Source organism: Hylobates moloch, unplaced genomic scaffold, assembly GCF_009828535.3.
Source record: "Hylobates moloch isolate HMO894 unplaced genomic scaffold, HMol_V3 SCAFFOLD_7, whole genome shotgun sequence".
Lineage (NCBI taxonomy): Eukaryota > Metazoa > Chordata > Mammalia > Primates > Hylobatidae > Hylobates > Hylobates moloch.
This window is the reverse complement of record NW_026652282.1, coordinates 12,929,617-12,953,429: the sequence shown is the minus strand read 5'-3', so window position 1 is coordinate 12,953,429 and position 23,813 is coordinate 12,929,617. Positions and strand designations below refer to the sequence as shown.

General features: G+C 40.0%; 1 protein-coding gene across 1 annotated transcript in view; it reads right to left on the bottom strand.

Annotated features, from left to right (window-relative positions):
- Positions 1–10,522, bottom strand: part of GRPR (gastrin releasing peptide receptor) — a 31,201-nt gene extending 20,679 nt beyond the window's left edge. The window contains exon 1 of the mRNA XM_032756630.2: positions 9,720–10,522. Within this exon, the coding sequence (XP_032612521.1) occupies positions 9,720–10,132 (413 nt within the window). The 5' untranslated portion in view covers positions 10,133–10,522. The remainder of the gene's footprint in view (positions 1–9,719) is intronic.
- Positions 10,523–23,813: the final 13,291 nt, after the last annotated feature.

Genomic DNA, 23,813 nt, shown 5'->3' with positions numbered 1-23,813 from the left:
AAAAAAGAGAGTAGGAAATTTATGGGACATGACAAAATGGTGAAATGAAATTGTGCTTAAAATACTTCTCAGTAACAGAGGTCTGACTCTAGTATGAAATTGCCTGCCTTCGTAAAAGCAAAGATAATCAAAGGGGAAAACACTTTAAAAGCTTAAAGTTAACCTGTAGTTATTCTGTTTATGTGTAGCCAGGACAAAGAAGGAGAGGAAAGAGATAATGAGATAGAAGCAATAGTTGAAGTTGTAATGGTTGAGAATTTTCCAAAACTAACTAAAATCTTCAGGCCACGGATTTAAGAAATGCTATGAGCTCCAAGTAGCAGAAATACAAAGGAAATCATGCCTAAGTGCATCATAGTAATACTGCTGAAAATCAGAAAGAAAGAGAAAAATCTTAAAATCAGTCCAACAGAAAAAATCAATACTGTTAAAAGAGCAACAATAAAACTGACATCTGACTGTCAGATACAGTAAGAGGACAATGAATGGCAACTTCAATGTGCTGAAAGATAAGAACTGCCAACCTAGAATTCTATGCCCACTGAAAATATCCTCCAAAAGTACATGAAACAAAGACACTTTCAGACAAACAAAGACTGAGAAAATGTGTACACTAAATGAAATACTGAAGGAAGATCTTTGGGGAGAAGTAAAGTGATCTCAGATGAAGCCACAAAGATGCAGGAAAGAATGGAGAACAACAGGAAAGGTAAATAAGCAGAATCTAAATCTAAATCTAAAGGTAAATATGTGAGTATATATAAAGTATGTACAAACAATAAAAATAATGTAGGTTTTTAAATCTAGAGAGAACTAAACTATAGAATCACAATAACCAACAAAAAGGCAAGAGGGTATTTTAAATGAAGTTAAAAGTGTCCTATTATTTTTGCATTGTCCAGGAAGTAGGAAAGTTCCAATTTGTAGTAGATTCTAGTAAGTCAGGGATACATGTTGTTGTAAACTCTAGGGAAGCCCCTAAAAGAAATTAAGAAGAGTCTGTATAATTAACAAACTCAGAGACAGGGGAAATAGAATAATTAAAATATCTAATTTAAAAGGAAGCAAGAAGGGAAGGAAAAAATATTATGAAACAGGTGAGACCAATGGAAATCAAACAATAAGATGGTAGATTTAAATCCAAATATATGAGTAGAATTGAATTTATGAGTGTCTGTGTTTATAGGGCAGAAACATGTAGCCAAATTACAAATAGCGAATATATTTGTGTAAAGTCACAGATGTTGTGCAAACTCACAAAATACTGACATTGATGGAGATAGCACAAAACTCATAATGTGAAGATATCCATGATAAATAGGTTACTAGGAGTCATCAATTGAATAAGTATTTAAGATTACTCAACGCAGAAGAAAACTTGAAATGCTTTGGGTTTTTACAGTCCAGATAAGAAAGAAACTTGATAATGGCTTTTCCAAGTTTGACGTTAATCCTAAACATATATATGACACTACCAATAATGAGATATGAAGCTGAAAGAAAGTTTTTCTAATCTCTCATTAATAAAAAGCCAATTTTAATCAACCATGCTAGAAGACTGACCTCCTCCTTCTGTTTTCTCTATAGAAATGGATTTTACCAAATAATGTCATTTTAAAGGGAGACAAATGAGGAGGAAGCCAAAATATTTAAGAAAACAAGTATGACAGAGGTGTGTCAGACAGTTATTTAATAGATATTATATTCTTTTTCTGGATTTTATGATGTTGGTGAAATTTAGCAGCTTATTTGAATGTGATTTATTATGATTTCTAAATCTAATGTGTGATTTCTAAAGGTTTTAAAATATCCACTTCTCTTCCTAATTTTGTAGTCATAATTTTATTTGGTTTTTCTTTAAAAATGCCCCCACCCCAAGAGTCCCCATAAAATCTGGATAAACTCTTGTCATCTAGGGTTGGAACCATTGTTCTCCTGCAGTCACTCTGTTAATCATGAAAAGTAATGAGCAACATGATTTACAGACCATAATCCAGTATTCTGGGTTCACCCAGTAAGACCTACTAGAATTCATTCATTCCTTTATTCCTCTCTTCATGCATCCATCCATTCATCAATTCAACAAATGTTTATCAAGCATCTACTACAGGTTAGGGACTGTTCTAGTGTCAGAGAATACACCAAAGAATGAGATGGCCTCCCACTTTTTTGGAGCTTATATTCTAGTGGTGGCAGACAGACAGTAAACAAACAAATGAACAAAATAATTTTCAAGAAAATAATACTGGATGATATTTACCCAAAACAAATTAAGACATATATCCATACAAAAACTGTACAAGAATGTTTATGGCAGATTTATTCATAATCACCCAAACCAAAAACAACCCTAATGCTCATTAACTGGAGAATGGATAAACAAAATGTGGAATATCCATACAATGGAATCCTTCTCAGCAATAAAAAGGAATGGATTACTGATACGTGCAAAAAAGTGAGTTAAAAGAAGCCAGACTTAAAATAGCTACATACTATGTGATATCATTCACATGACATTCTGGAAATGATCAGTGGTTGCCAGGATCTGTAGGTGGAGGAAGGAGATAGATTACAAAGGGGCATGAGAGAATTGGGGGGTGACGAAAATGTCGTCTATCTTGACTGTGCTGGTGGTGGTAGTGATGTGACTGTATGTTTGTCAAAATTCATACAAATGTAAAAAATTTATTGTATATAAACTACGCCTCAGTAGACCTGAAAAAAAGAAATTGGATTATGGGGTAGTATTGGTTATTTCTTCAGATCGAATGGCCAAGGAAGACCTCCTACAGGAAATGATGTGTAATATGTGAAAGGAACTTCTTCAAAATCCCTTGTTCTGTTATTACTAGGAGATAAAAAGAAGAAATGGAGAATTTTTTTCTTTTATTCTGAAAAACATGTGTTTTAATTAAGAGAGAATTTATGCAAACCCCACACATAGGAGGACTTACAAGTTCAAAAATGTAAATTTAGCCTATTTTCAAAGGATGTTATTGACAGGCACAGTTCAAAAAACCTCAGCAGGAAGCCCTTTCAGGCCATACTCTATGTTTCATGATCAAGCTGGGGCTTTCTTTTTTGCCTCTATGCATATTGTTGCCAGAAATTATACTTCATTAGTCACATAAAAGCCTAACACTTTAAAAGATAACATGTGAGAGACAAGGTCAAAGTTCTTTGCTGCCCTTCTCTCCCGATCCACTTGAAAGAGCCTTGCTGGGAAACCTCACTTCAACAGCACCTGCCCTCTCATCACTCCCAGAGGCTGCTGGCAGCTGTGGTAGTTCCAGTGCCATGGAGAGACATGAGTTGAGTTTCCTTCCAGAGAGGGGCAGCACGTGTTTCAGAAAAATCAAACTATACAGAAGTTATGAACTGGCAGCTTATGTAAACTGGTTCCAACAGAGGGACTTTCTTGTAAAGCATTTCTAGAAAAAGAAATGATATTATGTAAGTCTTCTCTTGTGAGAAAGGGGCCAATCTCCTTGCAATCAATGAAGCTGGGCCTCTAGAATGGTAGAGGAGCCTTTGGAATTACTGGGGTGACCCCATTAGAAGGGGATTTCCTTCAGAAGGGTACGTTTTGGCATCAGTAGCTCCCACTGTCCAGAAAAGGGAAATGGAATCAGACTCTGTGTTTGATGGTTTCTGAAGAAAAGTTTCCAGTTCCCCTGAAGGAATTAAGACTTGGAATGAGGATGAAAGGGTTCTTTCTAATCTGAGTCCATTCTGAATTTGTTGTGACAAAGTAAAATGCCATCACCTCTTTTGGTCTCTGTGTCAAACAAGGGTGTGAACTTCAAGATGACTTTTACTTCTAGCTGCTGAACTTTATCCTTTTGTCGCTGCTCAAACATCAGCCACGGTGTAGTTATTGTACTCTTACTGAATGCAGAGTGGGCTTGGCTACTGTAGAAGACACAGAACCCTACGAACCCCCCCATATGATTAAGGAAGTATAAAACACATCTCTAACAAAGACCTAGTAGTACAGGATAGATTTGGCATTTAATGAACAACACAGGCAGAAACATCTTAGGAAGGGAAAAAAAGTCAATGAAAGCAAAAGATCAGGGAATGCTTCATAGAAAAGAAAGGACTTGAACTATCCCTTGAAGGATTGATAGGATTTGGGTAGATGGAAAGAATAGGGCCCAGCCATCAGAGAAGGGGAAATGAAGTTCGAGAGGGGAGAATCTGGTGGCACATGTGGGAGGCAGTGAGAGGAGTTTGGCTGGAGCAGTGTTTGTTCTGGCAAGTCTTGGGACAGGAGGATATAAAAGAGAGACTGGCAGCTGGAAGAGGACCTACAGGAAAGAATGGAAGGATCAGGCACAAGTTCACAGTGCAGACCTGGGAAGCTGACCCCTCACGTCTTTGGAAAGCCTCAAAACCTCACCAATGGGATGCCCTAAATTCCCCAAGCCTGTGACTACAGATGATATGGGGCTGCTTCATTTCTTCCCTCTTCACTTGTGTGTGTCTTCCAACAGAAGATATTTCACAGACAGAAAGAGCCTGTGCAGCTGGGAGGCATTTGATATTTGCCTATCTGAGGAATTCCTGATACCCTCTGTGAGAGAGAGGAGCAAACGTGTATCCTGGGGAAGAAATTTGGACCTCAAAGCATATAGCAAACTCTTTCCTAAACTGTCCAATAGAGCCCTCTGCAATGACTGAAATGTTCTGTGTCTCCACTGCCCAAAAGAGTAGCCACTAGCCACATGTGGCTACTGAGCACTTGATGTGTGGCTGGTGTGATGAGGAAATGAAATTTTCCATTTCATTTAAATTAAATGCAAATTTAAATAGCCACATGTGGTTAGTGGCTACCAAGTTAGACCATACAACTCTAGATGTCGGGAAAGCTACAAACCATGTCATCACATACATTCCTTGCAGAAAATTCAAAGAATCTGTACTTCAAGAAGTTTGCAGAAATATAACACCTTCCTGTTTCTTTCCACATTCCAAGTAACAGAGAAACTTATAACCAGTCTTTCCACAGAATCAAAGAAGAATCATGTTACAGTGGAACCGCCATATCCATCTGTCCTTAGAATCCATTCTGCCAGCCCCATTCTAGTAAAAATAACATTGAATAATAGCACTGAAGCAGGCTTAATATAACTTGGGCATTATATATGTTGTCAACATTAAATTCAGCTTTAAACCTTACACTTACTGGAAAAGAAAACACAAACCACTCTCACCCTTTTTCTGTTGAGGGTCCAATTCAGGTCTCAAATTTCATTTACATAATAATGAGGCACCTAGCACAAAGGTGGACATCTAATAGGAAGGACCAGTATGTAAAAAATATCTCCATCTATCCAACCATTCATCCATCTATCCACCCATCTGTCCACTCATACATGTAACCCACCCAACCAGCCAGTCAGCCATCCATCCATCCACCCATCTATTTATCCCCTGAATCTATTTACTGACTCACAAAAAAATAGTTTTTCTTTCATCTACCCAGATAATGAGAGCTTAATAGAGAAGAGATGAACAGGTGACTATGTGATACATTATTGTTGTTATTATTATTATTATTATTTTGAGATGGAGTCTTGCTCTGTCATTCAGGCTGGAGTGCAGTGGCACGACGTCGGCTCACTGCAACCTCTGCCTCCTGGGTTCAAGTGATTCTCCTGCCTCAGCCTCCCAAGTGACTGGGATTACAGGCTCCTGCCACCACACCCGGCTAATTTTTGAATTTTTAGTAGAGACGGGGTTTCACCATGTTGTCCAGGCTGGTCTCGAACTCCTGACCTCAAGTGATCCATCCACCTTGGCCACCCAAAGTGCTGAGATCACAGGCGTGAGCCACTGCGCCCGGCCAATACATTATTTTTAAGAGTATGCTTTCGGATTAATCCTCAAAATAGAATGAAGAATAAGAATGAGGAAAATTGTATGCATTAACTAAACATAATTTTAATAAGTCAGTATTTATTGATCACCCATTTGGCACAAGAAAACTTGAGGGGCACTATGGAAGATTTAAGAATATATTAAAAATCTCTGCCTTCAACATTCTTAATAATCTACCTAAAAAATGTAAAGCAATGGATATACGAGAGGCTAAAATAAACAGACAAACAAAACACTTCAAAACAGCAATATAAAATGTGTCACAAGATAATTCATGTCTCAGATAATAAGTCTGATATTTCAAGAGGGTCAGGAAATTTGAGCTAGAATGGCTCAACTTAGGGCTTTAAGGAGGAGATTTGAATCAGATTCTGAATGATAGATAAGAAGATAGAAAAAACAATTGCAAGATTTTAGAATTTGAAGGGACCATAGAAATTGCCTAGCTCAACTCCATCATTTTATAGATGATTAAACTAAGGTCAGAGAGTTAAGTGACTTAGTCCCACTTTCTCATATGGGTAGTAATGGCAGGAAAATGTCTAAAATGCAGGTTTGTTGATACTCATTCCAAGCCCAAATGCCACATGGGATGAGGAATACAGTCTGTATTTAGGAAAGGAGAAAGCATTCTGGAGAGTGGGTGGGACACAGCACAAGCCAGGAACACATCAGTGCAACCACTGTGTATGAGGATATCAGTGTGTGTGTAAGGACAGAAAGCATGGGAGGAGAGGGAGGATGGGGATCAATACTGAAGGTGCTTGAATGCAAACCTACAACTTCTCAGCTGTGCAAATCCCCAGAATTCTGGTTTCTGGGACTGCCTTGAAGTCTCCCTTTTACCTGGTGATGCCAGTGTAAACTTTTCTAGAAACTTGATATTCTTTTCATATTGACAAAGACTCGAATTCACCCGGTGTGGGGGGGGGGGGGGGGGGGGGGGAACTGCAGAACGGAAGCTGGAATGAGGACTGGCAACGCTGGGCAATGTACAGGGGGCAGGGATGGATGGTTATCACTATGTGCCCCACTCATGCCTCAGAACCCTGAATTCAGTAGATTTAAGACAGGGCCTAGGAATCTGTATGTTTTTAAAGCTCCCCTGTGATTCTGGTGATCATCTGGTTTGGAAGGTCTTCTGGTTCATTCACTTTTTCACCAATCTACCTAATACAGACTACCACCTTGAAAACTGACAATATTTAGTAAATATAGACCCCTATAACCCAGCAATTTCACTCGCAGACATATATCCAAGAGAAAGAAACACTTATGTTCCCCCAAAGACATGAATAAGAATGTCCAGAGCAGGTGCAGGTTATCATTATCCCCAAATTAAAAACAACCCAGTGTCCATCGGTATTAGAACAAATAAATAAACCAAAGTGTATTCATACAATGGAACACCACACACAATTAAAAAAAACAAACCGCACTGTTACACGTATTACTATGGGTGAATATCACAGAGATAATGATAAGCATAAGAAGATAGATACAAAGGAGTACTTGCTATATGATTCCATTTATATGAGATTAAAGAACTGGCAAAAATAACCTATGGTGACTGGCATCAGAATAGTGATTGCCTCTGTATGGGGGTATTAACTAGGAAAGGGCATAAGAGAAACTCTGGGGGATGCTGGAACTGTTCTATATCTCCATCTGGTTATGCAGTTCTATAGACATATGTAAAAATATATTCAGCTGTTACTTGTTCAGTTTACTGTGTATATGGATTACATCTTGTTGACAAGAAAAAATAATATAGAATATATATTCACTCTGCCAACCTCATGAGATATAAGATAGAAGAATCCCATTGCTTTCAAAAATGAGATGAATAGAAAAAAAGTACAGTCTTAATCATTTAGCTCAATACCTATTCTTTCTATTGGAATTGGTTAGATGTACTACCTGTGATTCAGGTGATCCATCAGCTTTTTAAAGACTTAGCAAAACACAAAAAGTTGGCTATATGGGAGCTTCTAGTAATTTCTGAACTTGGCAAGGACAGGCAGTAACTATAAACTTACTGGCAACACACTGGAGCTGCGAAGGAGTGCAACCTGGCTTTTGAAAGAGCTTTCCCTTTCTGCTGATGGTGAACTTGGTCTGCTTTGAAACTCCAGAGAAGAGCTCCCTGCAGCTGCATCTTCACAGTCCATGCCCTCACTTTCCTTTCTGTTTTTCTCCCCAAGAAGAGAGTAAACACCATCTGTACCACTGCACTCCCCAGCCCGGAAACCAAAATCTCTCCTTCCTTCCCATTAAGAAAATTACCCTCATCCTGAAGAGCCCTCGGCCATTGGTAACAAGCCACAGCCCTTCTGCCAGCTCCAGAGTTTGCCAGCCCTGAATCAATACATGAAACTGTCTGTGGTCATTGGTATCTGTGGGCAGATGTGCAGGGTAGGATGTGCAAGCCGAAGGGGAATGGAGGGAATGGAGAAGCTCTGTCCAGTCGGTACAATGTGCAAACCTTACTTCTGTGCTATTACTTTTCAGACTTTGAAAATGTCGTGTGCTGGGCAGTGTGCTTCAGGTAGCTAAGCATAAACACATGTCTATAAATACTGATAACACTATCTTTATTTGTCCATTACTCAACAAAGCCAGATCACCTGAGGACAGTTTGTTCCTCTACAGAATGAGAATCCAGCACCACATGTATTAAAATGTGGGACATTTTCTTCAGAGTATAAACTTTCAAGAGCAGCATCTATGTCTTTTCCAGAACACTCTCAAATCCTTCTGTATCTTTAACACATAACATACAGTTGATTATAAGTGAAAAATTTATAGTCTCAGGTTCATTGCAGCAGTTTTTCTGGGTTTGACCATATGGTCTATGCTGTGTCTGAAAGTCTATTCATTACTATGTCCAATTTCCGGAACACAGAAGTACATAAAGTATGTTCAGTAATTTATGTGAACAACCTGCAGCTATTTCTTGACTTGTTAATTCAGGTAAGTGTTTCTTACATGCTAGACACTTGACAAATGTTCAAAGAATGAATATAAAGTTTTAAGACTGAATAAACTCAAACTTTTATGCAATGTGCTCACACAAGAAATGCAGTTTGCAAATATGTATATTTCCCAGAATAAAAAACTGTAGTGAACTCCCTCTTCCTCCCCACAATAAGCCCCAAAAACATGGTATATGAAGTATTGTCAATAAAGATATTAAAATTAGAAATCAACCTTGAATAGAGCTTTCTCCAGAAAATTTTAAAAACTCAAATAATGCTTGATTTCATTTAAGAGAGACTTAGAAAAAACGGCATACAATTGTTCTATCACAGAGAGCCAAATACAAAATCAGCTGTGAGAAAAGTTAAACTGTCTGAGGAAAATGAATTTCAGAGAAATGAGGCTTACGGTTATTTCTGAAAGAACGTTTTGAAGAAATCCAGTGGAACTTTCCTGTTCTCTGAGGGGTTTGAATTGCTTCTAAAAAACATTTGCCTGAGGTTTAAACTCTATTGGGTGTGATTGTCTTTCTCACTGGTCAATTAGTTTTGCAAGGAGGGAGAAGTTAGGAAAAGGCAACGCTAAATAGATATGTCTCCAGAAAAAGGCACCTCAGTTTTCTGCTTAGAGATTTTTTTTTCTCATCTGTCTCCTTCCGTCCCCATCATTCACTTTTCTTTCTTAAACCAATATGTTACACTCAAGAAGTCGTACCCAGAATAAAAACCTGCCTGGAAGGGAATCCGTGTTTGAGTAAAACTTCCCTTGTGCAATCAGCTCCCTGTCCCGACATGGTAGTTCATTTACCCAGGCGTCTATCACCCTTGGAGAGCATGTAACTTTCAGCCGGTACTTACCTGTCTGCCGAGAGCGCCGTGAGTGTGAAGACAGACACCCCAACAGAGGTAAGCTGTATAAAGGGGATCAGTTTGCAGCCAATCCTGCCAAATAGCCATCTGTCAGCCAGGTACCTGCTGGCATCCACTGGAGCACACGTTATTAGGAGGAGCAGGTCTCCCAAAGCCAGGCTGGAAATGAACAGGTTTGGAACGTTTCGCATGGACTTGACTGTACAGAAGATCTTGATCAAAGTGATGTTGCCAATGAGGCCTATCAGAATGATAACCCCATAAACTGCAGGGATGACATAGAGGATCCCCGGGTGGGACCAGTCATCGTTCACGGGGAGATCCGCACTGTGATTGGAGATATTGCAGTGCATGAAATGGTCCACTTCCAAGTTCAGAAGGAAACAGTCATTTAGAGCCATCTCTAGATTTTTTTTCCCACCTAAAAGTTCCCTTAGATGCTATTTCTTAACTCTTGGTTTTGCAACCGAGTGAAGATGAAGATGAGATCTATGCCGGGCTCTTTGTCTTCTTTAATAAAAATACTCTGAGTACATATATACTAACTATGGTATTCAAAACTCTCTGTCACTATTTTGACACTGGTGCTTCTCTGGCTTTCACATGACCAGTGCAATACAACTCTAAATTCAATAAGTTAACAACAACAAAAACTTAGCCACAGAAAGGCTTAGAATTAAACCCACTCTGCATCGGTTCTTTCTACCTCCATTCTAGTCTGAGTCTCCCTGGCTGCAGTTTACTAAGAACTTTTGGCCTGCTATTTTCCCACAGCGTCTTTCCTGATATTTAGAATCTGGAGGTTTAAAGTGGGTAGAAAAAAACTGCACTGAGAAATCCTCAAATCCTATAGGCAGGATGCTTTGCACGTCACTGGCTTCACCAGCAAACGGCAGCTCCGCTGAGCTGAGGCTCTGAAGAGGAACCAGTGTTACTCATAGACAGAGAATGCCAGCCCCCTGCTGGACACTTCAATCACTGCCCAGTTGCCTGCTGTCTCCAGATGAGAAGCAACAAGCCGACTGCAGTTCCCACCTAGCTTAACAGATACATTTGGCTTCTCATGTAAGCACATAGCACCTAGGGTAGGTATTTAATAAATGTTGCTAGCATTCTGCAAAGGCACTGGAAATCTTTCTGATACTATCCCCATGAATCCAGATGGGGATTTACATCCCATTTTCTCATTTTTTCTAATTCATTAGAATGACATGTCAATATTGCTATCAAATGAGGTCTGTCTTTGAATTAAATGCACACTGATGCACAGGGTGTCCATGTGTGAGTTACCCACTCAGTCTTCCCACTGCCTCTTTGAACCGGGACTGCCGCTCAGAAACACATGCACAGACTCACACCTTAAACCTTCAGCAACTGACATCTGGAAAAGCCAGAAGCACAATGCACACATGCTCTTTCCTGTAGATTTGCCAAGCCATTCCCATTCTGTTTACCAGGGAGAAATTAAATTGGGAACCAGCTGTATTCTTAACTCTCAATGATCAATAGTCTTTTCCAGAAAAATGGGTCTTTTCTCATCTGATCTAAAAATTTTATGAATCGGCATTTTGATGCAGCTATTTGCATTTTTTAATTGAATGTTTGCCATGTTTTATAGCAAATATCCTCTTTATAGCCCTGTGTGGAAAATAAAGAACTACAAAAGAGTGATACAATACTGAGGAATTGAGTGGGTGGTAAAAGAAGTAAGTTATCATTGAAGGAGTGCTAGAAAAAGCTTGATTGAGGAAGTGCTATTAGAATCAGGCTTAGATCTTTAGCCAACAACTTCTAAATACATTATTAGAGTGCATCTTTATGACTTATGTGAAGCCAGCTCTTCCAGGTACATGACGTGAAGCCAGTCACTAACAGGTAAAGTCTCATTTTTCAGAACCCATAAGGAATAACAAAACTTGCACTTACCATGCCAGGGCCCACAAAGAAAGCTCCCCAGCCGTGTTGTTATGGACATTTCCAGTGGCAGGTTCCAACACTGAGGCTGCTGCCATGCTTTCTATGTGAATATGAAAGGCTCAGCGCCCCTCTCTGCCAGCAGGAAGGAGACTGACGCTGCATGGCTAGAGGTGGAAGAGCTTCTCGGCAGAGATCAGTATCACCAGTAACGAGCCAATAGCCATGAGCCCAGTGGTGTTGATTAGTTGCTAGCAATATAGCTTAATGATACAGGCTCTGCTTCAATCCTGGCTCTCTCATTTATAATCATGGCAAGTTACTTAGTGTCTTAAGCTTCAGGTTCCTCATCTGCAGAGTGAGCAGAACTTGTGAAGTTAGATGAAATGATTCGTGTTAAGATTGCATAATATTTGGCACATAGTAAGTGCTCAATTAATATTAGCACTTATTATTATCATTATTAGATGGAGGGGGAAAGGCTTACTTTGGAAAAACCCAATGAGTTCAGAAGAGTGAGTGACCTCAGATCAATAGGCAAGCACTCATATGAGTGAATTAGCAACTCCTTTATTTACTTGAAAAAAATTTATCAAACATCTACCAGTTGCCAGGCACTGAGCAAGAGGCTGAGAAAAATAGCATGAAGATGTGTACTCTCACAGCTCTTTAGACCCCAACCCCTCTCTGGAGTGAAGCGACTACCTTTTCTCCAGAAAAGATGATATCTTTAAAGGTTAAGTGTTGACAGGGTCTTTTGAATGAAGAAAATCATATGTGCCTAGGATCAAAGCATAAAGGAAAGAGCATGACATTGAGCAGAGGGACATCTATAAATCCAGAGGGTCACCCAGATTGGAAGACAGGGGTGGAAAAAGAACAGCGTGAAATGCAGCTAGAAGCAGGTTTGGGTGAGATTGTGATGGATCTTGTATTCTTGCTAAGAAGTTTGGTCTAAAGGGCATATTTTTGGTTCACAAAGAGAACTTCTGGATGTTGTTTCCCTTTATTTCTTTAGACACCCCTGTGTGCTGAGTCAGCCTCACTACTTAAATCTAATGGGGTGGTTAGTGTTTCTTCCAATGTAAGTTAAGGGGATGCTGATAGAGATTGATTTCTCATAGCTGGTGTTAGCATTATGTGTTCCACAGCACTATAGATTCTTCTAATGGTATTTTAGGAGTAAAGGTGCATTGAGGTTTGACATCTAATATTTTCTGGGATCAAGGATGCTTTAAAAAGCTAATTTGGGCCAGGTGCAGCGGCTCACGCATGTAATCCCAGCACTCTGGGAGGCCCAGGTGGGCAGATCACGAGGTCAGGAGATCGAGACCATCCTGGCTAACACAGTGAAACCCCGTCTGTACTAAAAATACAAAAAATTAACCAAGCGTGGTGGCGGGCACCTGTAGTCCCAGCTACTTGGGAGGCTGAGGCAGGAGAATGGCATGAACCTGGGAGGCAGAGCTTGCAGTGAGCCGAGATCGTGCCACTGCTCTCCAGCCTGTGTGACAGAGCGAGACTCTGTCTCCAAAAAAAAAAAAAAAAAAAAAAAAAGCTAATTCCACAATTTCTATGTCATTTAAACTAATTAACTATAATGACTCTTTCCATCCCTACCATTATGGGTCACCTTCTGGCAGAGCACCAAATGTATTCAGACATTTGCTTAGCTTTTTATTTACTGGTGAGCATGAGATGCCTTTGACATGTGAACATGACATGGAACAAATGTAATATAAAATCTCTGTCCCCAGGGAGTCCAATTTCTAAATACAACTGGAGTATGACTCAGCATCTTTTCTTATGTGTTGGGGCAGGGATGTCACTTTGACATGTGAACATGACATGGAACAAATGTAATATAAAATCTCTGTCCTCAGGGCGTCCAATTTCTGAATAGAATTGGAGTATGACTCAGCATCTTTTCTTATGTGTTGGGGCAGGGTTGTCACTTCTGTTTCTATTTCAGTCAATAGAGTCACCTTTTTCATCCTTCCAAAAGACTGGATTTTCTGTGGGGCTTTAATATGAGGTGGGCAACAGTGACTTGATTGAATTTAGGAGAACAGGTATATTCAATGGGACCACAGAGTGTGGAGACAAAGCCTCTTCCCACTGGCTACGAGCAAGGTCAAAAGGGAAGCCTCTGGAGGGAAAGGCTGAATTTGGCTTCAGGCATACTGAGTTTGCTAGATGAACAAGGGAGTGTAAGGAAGCCGATGCAAAATGAGAGGTGAAGTCTGAAAGCATAGAAGTAAATAATTAAGAGGACTGGTTGAGAACTAGAACCCTGAATGCCAAGTAGTTTAAATGTACAGTAAAAGAATCACAGAGAATCAAGTAAAGTTAGGCTTTGAGAAGAAGATTATGTGGTAAAAGTCAGTGAAGACTAAGCGTGATTTCAGTATTAGATTTGTGACAGCACCACGGAGAAGCTGCTCAAAAGATTGCAGCAACTCTTGCTTGACAAGAATCAGAGATGTCAAATTTTAGTACTGCAGCAGGAACAAAAGAGGCAGATGACTCTATCCAGACCCTGTAATGCTGGGATCATTTCAAGTTCCCTTTTCTTTTCTCAACATTCTGTGACTTTTTATGGGACTTAAAAACTTAGAAGAAAGATGAGGGGAGTCTTCTGGAAGGAAAAAAAGAACTGGGTTTCATTTTGAGTCACATGAAACTGCAGAAGTAAATGTAGATGCCAAGGGAAAGCCTAAAGAGGAAGACAAAATTCTCAGACACATCTGAGGCTAGGAGAACACCTGGTGTGGTGGTTAAAATATATTCGCCAGTTCTCAGTACTGTTTGCTTCAAGAGATGTAGTTAATTTAACCCCCACCTCCACCCCTTAAGTGTGAGCTTTACTTAGTGACTTGCTTCTAACAAATAGAATGACACAGCAGGAATAGTGTGTAACTTCCAAGACTAGATGATAAGGGACATTGCAGCTTCCTCTTTGCACTCTCTCCTTGGATCACTTGCTCTGAAGGAAATCAGCAGCCATGTCATGAGGATACTCAAGTGACCCTATGGACAGATCCACATGGGGAGGAACTGAAACCTCCTGTCCATAGCTATGTGAGTCAGTTATTTTGGAAATGGATCATCCATCCCCAGTCAAGCCTTCACATAACTGCAGCCCCAGCTGACTCTCTGACTGCAGCTTCATGAAAGACCCTGAGCCAGAATCACCCAGCCAAGCCACTCTTAAATTCCCGATCCACAGAGACCATGAGTTAATAAATGTTTGTTGTTTTAACCCATTGTTTTATGGTAATTTGTTATGCACCCACAGGTAACACCTGGTAAGTAGAATGGATGGAGAAGAGGAAGAAAAGAAAACTACCCCAAAGACAAAAGAAAACAGAAGACGAAGACCAGAAAAGGCAAGTGCTATAAACCTGAGTTAAACCTGGAGTGGTCATACAGGGCGTGAGGGAAGGAAAGTATGGTCAAATCTAGAAAGGTTGCACACACTGAAATTCGTTTGTCATTCTGCAACACCAAAGTTTCTTATCTGGATCAAAAGATGTATTTTTAAAATATTGTAAATGAGCTGAACTTTCTTGCTCAGCCACCATATACCTGGAAATTAGACCGTTTATATTTCATTTCTGCATCTGCTCAGTGAACTCGGACAAGTAAAATAAATTCAATGAACATTATTTGTCACTGAGCTGTTCTGTGCTATGGATTCTCCATTCATAAAGTACAGGAACATTTTCCCCTTGCCTATGCCCCAGGACAACTTGATGCATTAGCACCACCAGGAGCATGGAAGGCAAATGAGGGTGGTACTGTTTCTCTACCCTCAGCCATCTATTTCTAGCCTTTTCTTCCTCTCCCCTGAGAGGGTTCGATCAGCACAGTCCTAGACTCCCTGAAATACATTCCTGTATTATTTCCACCTCCAATAACAGATGTCTGAGAAGAAAACATGTTGCTGGCATGGATTCCTTTTTAAATGTCAGATTTTGAAATGTCTTTCAGTTTATGGAAAAGTCACAAAGACGGTACAAAGAGTTCCTGTATGCCCCTCACGTAGCTTCCTCTATTATTAAAATGTCACAAAATGAAGAAATTAGCATTGATATAACACTATTATCTAAACTACAGATTTTATTCAAACTTCACCAGTCTTTCCATTACTGTCATTTTCTGTTCCAGGGTCCAATCCAAGATACTATATTGCATGTAATCAACATGATTCCTTAGCTCCTCCTAGCTGTGACAGTTTCTCAGACTTTCCTGTTTTTCCTGACCTCGATATTTTTGAAGAAAATTGGTCAGGTTATAGAATGTCCCTTCATTGGGGTTTGCCTGGTATATTTTCATGACTTGACTAGGGATATAAATTTGGGGGCGAAAAACCATAAGAGGTAAGGCACCCTTCTCATCACTTCCTATCAGGGAGTATGTATTAGTTGCTACTGTAACAAATTACCCCAAAGTTAGTGGCTTAAAAGAAGAAAAATGTATTCTCTTACAATTCTGGAGACCAGAAGTCAGAAATGAGCCTTACAGGGCTAAATTCAGAGTGTTGGCAGGGCAGGCTCCTTCTGGAGGCCCTGTGGAGAATTGTTCCTTGCTTCTTCCAGCTGCTGGTGGTTTCCAGCGTTCTTTGGCTTGTGGCCACATCATTCCAATCTCTGCTTCTGTTGTCAAATTGCCTTCTCTTCTTCTGCAGTCAAATCTCCCACTGCCTCCCACTTGTAGGAGCCCTTGTGGTATAATGGGCCCATCTGGATAATCCGGACAATCTTCCCATCTCCAGATCCTTAATTTAATTTTGTCTGCAAAGTTCCTTTTGCCATATAAGGGAACATACTCACAGGTTCCGGGGATTAGGGGGTGGATATCTTTGGGAGCCATTATTTAGCCTACTACAGGGTACATGATTATCCATATGATTTATCAGTGGTGAGGTTAACCTTGACCACTTGATTAAGGTGGTATCTGCTAGGATATCTCCACTGTAAAGTTATATTTGGGGTGACAGATTTTTTTTCATTGCTAAAAGTATGATTTTACTCACACCTAAATAAGTAATAATGTTGACATTTTGTAGCCATTCGACACCTTTTTTTTTTTTTTTTTTTTTGAGACAGAGTCTCACTCTGTTGCCAGGCTGGAGTACAGTGGCACGATCTCGGCTCACTGCAACCCAAGTGATTCCTCTGCCTCAGCCTCCCAAGTAGCTGGGACTACAGGTGTGTGCCAACATGCCCAGCTAATTTTTTTCTTTTTTTTTGCGTTTTAGTAGAGATGGAGTTTCACCATGTTGGCCAGGATGGTCTCAATCGCCTGACCTCGTGAGCCATCCGCCTTGGCCTCCCAAAGTGCAGGGATTACAGGCGTGAGCCACCACGCCCAGCCATTTATATTAAGTTCCTTTCCCAGCCAGCCCCAGCTCTAGGTCCGAGAAATACAAAAATTAGCAAACAATGGTTCCTGCCCTCAAGTAGCTAATTGCCTAACTAGGACAATGTTTTCAATGTATTGAAAGAAAGCTATTTTGTAACAGAAACCAGCATTGTTTTTAAACAATGGAACCTGCTCCAGCAGAATTTCACATACTGCAGAATTCAAGCTTCTGCTTTCCCCACCACAAGATATCAGTGGCTGAATTATATTCAAACTGCTTATTAGCTGCCTGCCTCTGATGAAGTTACTTTTAAACTCTATGCTTCCATTTTTTTTCATATATAAAATCTGGAACCTCCTTCAGCAAGGACCTTTGATTGTACAATAGGTCATATAAAAATGGAAACTAATGTTCTTAGAGTTTCCGAAGTATGATTGGACTTTTTGTGACTATTTTCCACTTTTATATGCTCTCTTGGATTCTCTTCTCAAAGGTGTTATCATCTCACGGGCAAACCAATAAAAATGCCATCAGGTTTCTCATGAGAAGTCTGGCTTTTATTTTTGTTTCCAGCCAGCTTTATGGGACAAAATGGCCAGGATGCACCCCCAGACTCTGGGTGCTCATGCAACTAAAATGAATCCAAACCTCACATTTCACCTTTTGTCTTTGGCTGTAAAATAACACACCATGTTCTTCTCTAAGGAAGATGCTAGAAAACAGGCTTATTCGTAGATTTTTCTCCAAGCGCCACTATGGCACTTCAAACTCAGAGTGGTTCCATGGGAACTCTCAGTCAATATAAAAACCCTGTTATTTTTACTGCTTGAAGGAGGCTCACCTTAAATTAACTCCAAGTCATGTCTGAAATATATATCCCATACCAGGTTCTTCAAGTCAAATACTCTTGAAATGGAACAGCTGAGAAATACACAGGGAATTTCTCATTCACATACTGCAGAATTTAAGCATCTGATTGCCCCACAACACAGTTTCTGAGGCTGAATTCTATTCAAATTGCTTATTAGCTGCCTGCCTTTGATGAAGTCACTTTTAAACTCTACTCTTCCATTTTTTCATATATATAAAAGGGATTTAAATGACACTAGGGTTCTCCTTCTTAGCTCACAGAGATTGTTGCAAGATTCAAATAAGATAACACATATGAAGGCATTTAAAAAGATGTAAATCCTAAACAATTTTAAGTGACTTTGTAATAAATTATCACATTTTTTTAGGTGTGATAATGGTATTGTAGCTGTGTTTTTAAAAGTCCTTATCTTTTAAAGCACGGGTGAGCACACTTTTTTTAAGGGGCCAAATAGTAAATATTTTAGGCTTTGTGGACCATAGGGTGCCTGTCCCTGCTGGGAAAGCAGCCAATAGACAGTAGGTAAATGAATGGGTGTGACTTTGTTCTAATAAACTTTATTTGCAAAATAGGAGGTTAGCACACAGGCCAGAGTTTGCTGATTCTGTTTCAGGAAAACTTGCTGAAATATTTATGGATAAAATGACATGATAGCCAGGATTTGCTTCAAAATCATATGGAAAGTAGAGAAGTGGGTAGGGACAAAAATGAAACAGGATTGGCCCTGAGTTGATACTTGCTGAAGATAGGTGAAAAGTATGTGGGTGCCCATGTTATGTATCTGTCTCTTTTTGTATGTTTTAAATTCTCCACGATAAAAAGTTTTTACAATGTCTTTTTTTTTTTTTTTTTTGAGACGGAGTCTCGCTCTGTCACCCAGGCTGGAGTGCAGTGGCGCAATCTCGGCTCACTGCAAGCTCCGCCTCCTGGGTTCACGCCATTCTCCTGCCTCAGCCTCTCCGAGTAGCTGGGACTACAGGCGCCCGCCACCATGCCCGGCTAATTTTTTGTATTTTTAGTAGAGACGGGGTTTCACCATGGTCTCGATCTCCTGACCTCGTGATCCGCCCGCCTCGGCCTCCCAAAGTGCTGGGATTACAAGCGTGAGCCACCGCGCCCGGCAAGTTTTTACAATGTCTAATAAATGTAATTAATTATTAGCATGGTTAATAATGCCAACCAAGTAACTATTCACATATCTTTGAGGTCTTGGCTGGGTGGTGTAAAGTGAAACTCTTCCCTGAAAGGGTGGTGGTATCATTCCAGCCATTCAGATATGCATTTCCTCTCCTCCACATCAATTAACCAGGAGGTCCAAGATTGAAGTGCCATGAAATGCACATAACTTAGAATGGAATTGGTTTGAGTAGCTGGTGGACTGTCAGCGCAGGAAAATGACTCTTCGATGCAGCAGGGAAGTAGACTGATTTGCTCTTTTTACTGACCACCCCAATCTTTCCTCATTCCTCCCCATGGGCATATTAGTGTATTTTAAATTCTGCTAGTGTCCCACAGAAACCAAATATATATCCAGATAGATAATGAGTATTACAGGATCTGTGGAAAGGGGTGAGGACAGAGGATATAATAATAGAGCCAATATTGATTCCAGATGCTTTACGTGTGTTCTCTCATGGAATCCTTACAACCACCCTATGATATAGGACTATTTACATCCCTTTTACAGATGAGAAAATGAGGCATAGAAAGGGCAAGCACCTCGCCTGCAGTTACACGGTTAAGAAGCGTGTTTCTGTAATTGGGTGCGTAACCACTAGACCACATCATCTCTCAGGGGACAAGGGAGAGAACTAGAGAGATAGTATTGACTCAGAGTTCTCCCGGGAGGTGAAATGAACAAATAGGAAAATGAAGAAAAAAGTGCACGGAAACAAGTAGAAACTAGGGATAAAGAATTAGGGAGCTGAAAGACTGGTGGAAAAAAACCAGTAAGGAGAATCCAGTAGCTGTGGTTTCTATTTCTTTCTCGGCAATGGTATCTTGTGTTTTTTGTGTTTTGTTTTTTTCGCCTCTAGAGAAATAAACAGGATGTTCAGTTCCTGCCTCATGTCTACAGTCACATTTCTTTAATATCAAAATAATTTAAGATGTGGAATAGAGAAAAGCAGAAACTCACTAGTTCCTAATGATGACAGGTCCTCAACTGTGCTTCCTCTTTCAATAAACAAGATAAAACATCCTCATGGAAACATGAAGCAAATTATGCAATGTTTTACTGAAAACACTGCTAGTCTTCAGGGTGACTCTTAGCAATAATGAAAATGCCCCCATTTCTGATCCCATGGCAAAGAGGCTTCTCATAGGATTAGAGCAAGGCTTGCTAAGTTGTATTTCATCTCCTTCTAGTGCACCCCACTCCCTGTCCTAACCCCACTTCTATATCCCTTCACCAGCAGTGAAGTGCCACCTTTCAAAATGAAGAGCTAATTTGCTATGTTGGAATTAGAGACTTCACTATAGTCATCCAAAAATGTTCATTCCTCTTCCTTCACTTGTAAACTCTCCTTCTGATGATTACGATTAATAATAGTCTTCCTCTTTGGGTTTTGTACCATTAGAAGCACTTACCAACACACATTTGATTTCCTTAATCAAAGGCCTAAAAGTGTGGAAATGCTGCCTTTGAAGAGATTGACCAGACCCCCCAGGCTATAAGGCTGACTTAAGGGTGAAGCCTCATTATGTCTATAGCAAAGAAAGCCTGGTTGCCAAGCATACAAAACTTTTTTTTAAAAATAGAACTCCTGACTTAGGTGATCTGCCCGCCTCAGCCTCCCAAAGTGCTGGGATTACAGGTGCGAGCCACTGCACCTGGCCTATAGATGTTTTTTAAAGTGAAAAAGAAACAAGCAAATTTCTTTATGACCCAAACACACACACACACGCATACATACACACCAAACAAAAATTCCCAAACACCCTGATGGAAGTGTAAGCTTCAAATAAATTTTTCATAACTAGCACACAAAGTAAATTCTCAAGGCAAGATTATGTCTAAGGCATGCTATGTCTTTCATAGCACCTACAGAGGGTAAAACATAGTAGTCACTATAAATAGTATGTATGAAATAAAAAAATAGAAAGTTAATAACTCTGAGTAGGTTACAGCAGGCTATGATGTTTATAGGTTTCTGAAGCACTTTGATTGAGATTCAGTGACTCCAAATGGTCGGGGAGGCAGAACTCAATAATTTTTGTTTTAATTTTCAATTAAATTGTTGAGGTAAAAACAATCAGAGCAGAAAAAGAATGAGGAGAGGCTTTTGTTACTAGGCAATCCAGAAGCAACACAAACTGTACTCTGGAAGAAAAATGCTTTTTACCCTTTCTCAGAAACTAGGACACACAAAGAGTAGTACCAAAGTTTTTCCTTAGCTATAGCTACTGCCAAACCTAACATGGGCACATTCACCCCTTAAATTCTCACTCCAAAATCCAGGTTTATTCAAGAGTATTTGTATGTGGGAACATGTATTTGTGGGAGGGTAGGAGTTAGAATTAGCATTTGCTGAGTATTCACTATGTGCCAGGCACTATTATAAATGCTTTATAGCTCTTTAGATTTTGAACCCTATTAGGAAGGTACTATTATTAATCCCATTTTAAGAATGAGGAAACCAAGCTCCAGCGAGGTTTTGTAATTCACCCAAGATGACACAATTAGTCAATGCTAAAGCCTCAGGCAATCTGGCACAGATTTCATGCTTTTAATACCATTCGAGTTCCATGCAATTTCTGAATAAGAATTTTTGCTATCTGAAATCAGATATTTTTAAAATGTCAATAGATTCCCCCACCCCTTCATAGCTGAGAAAACTGAGATGTACAGAGGTTAAGAGACTGTCACAGTACAATATTTATTTTTATCTACATTCTTATTGCATTTTTGTCATCCCAGTTTCTACGACATGTAATATCTTTTAATCATATTATAGAGCTTCTGGAATGCAAAGACCTTGTCTTATTTATCTTCACATAAACCTAATTTTAACACTTCTCTTATAGAGTATGACAAATTGTGAAAATGTACACATATTCTTCATCACTGTATCCATACTTGCTTGAAATAAGACCTTGACGCTCTTCCCATTAAAATGTAGCGACTAACTCTCTATTTATTTTGGCCTTTATGACATTTTTTCCCCAGCAAACTGCGCTAGAAACAGCCTTGTGCCAGCTATAACCTAGGTCTCAAGAATCCTAGCATGCTTAATTTTGCCACCACCTTGTGGTTGAACACAGGCTAGCCTGCTGGAGGATGAGAGGCCACATGAAGTAATAGCAAGAGATCACATCTGAGGTTATAAACACCAAACGTCCCTCAGCTATCCCAATCACTAACTATAGATGCATGAATGGGTCCAACTGAGACTCACTGAGAACCACCACCTAAGTCCAACCCAAATTTCTGACTCACAGAATTGAAAGCTAAACAAATCATTGTTGTGTCAAGCCACTAAAAAGAGAGAAAGAAATTGTTACAGTAAACTAATGTTGAGTGATGATCGGAAACCAGGTCTCCTGATAGTTTACATATTTCTCTCCTTCCACCCCGCCACCCATAATGCTCTCTAAAGAGATATTTCATCAGAAGAACTATGGCATCCACAAAGATGCACCACTCAGATCTCCCATCAAGAAAAAACATGTTGTTAGCAGCAAAGAGTACAGTTTGCAAAGAACCTCCAGCTAGTCAGTGCCTTTAAAATCCGCCTGAACTCTCCAGCTGAAGCCATGCTCTTCCAAGGCAGCCCTCAGCCAAAGACTCAGCATGGCAGGAGACCTACAACCTCGTCATTTCTGCCCAACGGGAGACTCTTCTAATGGGCAATCTTTGCCACAGAGCTTCCCATTGGGTTGGTGGAGACTTTGTCAGAGCTGCTTCGTTGTCCAAGGCTCTCCCTAGCCAAATCTGCTTCATAACCCTTTTATCTTTCACAGTTATCACCTGTGCAACATACCTCTTTCTTACCTAATTCAGTTTCTGCTTTCCAGGGAGGACCTACTGGCACAGGAATAAAATCTACTTTGCTGATACTTCTAACATTGAAGGTGGAAGAAAATAATCAGATTTCGAGGCCAATCATTTGAACAATGTCTTTGCTCCTCTCTTGTCTTTCTTGTATGTGAGGTCTCTCAGTACAGACGATCCCTGACTTAAGATGATTCGACTTAACAACTTTTTTACTTTACGATGCTGCAAAAGCAATATGCGTTCAGTAGAAACCACCCCGCCAGTACCTATACGGCCATTCTCTTTTTAACTTTCAGCATGATATTCAATAAATTACATGAGCTACTCGACACTTTGTTATAAAATAGGCTTTGTGTTAGATGATTTTTCCCAGCTATAGGCTAATGAAAGTGTTCTGAGCATGTTCAAGACAGGCTAGACTAAAGCTATGATGTTCGGTAAGTTAGGTGTATTTAATGTATTTTTCACTTAATGATATTTTCAACTTAAGATGGGTTTATCAGGAAGTAACCCCATAGTAAGTTAAAGAGCATCTTTATTAAGATAAAACATTCGTGTTTTCAATAGCCTCTTCCACGAAGGTGATTCTCAAGTTAACATTCCCCTTTAAGAAATTCCTACGACAATCGGCCAGGTGTGATGGCTCACACCTGTAATCCCAGCACTTTGAGAGGCCAAGGTGAGTGGATCACTTGAGGTCAGGAGTCGGAGACCAGCCTGGCCATCATGGTGAAACCCTGTCTCTACTAAAAATACAGAAGTTAGCGGGTGTGGTGGCACACGCCTGTAGTCCCAGCTACTTGGGAGACTGAGGCAGGAGGATCTCTTGAACCCAGGAGGCAGAGGTTGCAATGAGCCAAGATTGTGCCACTGTACTCCAGCCTGGGCAACAGAGTGAAAGCCTGTCTCAAAAAAAAAAAAAAAAAAAAAAAA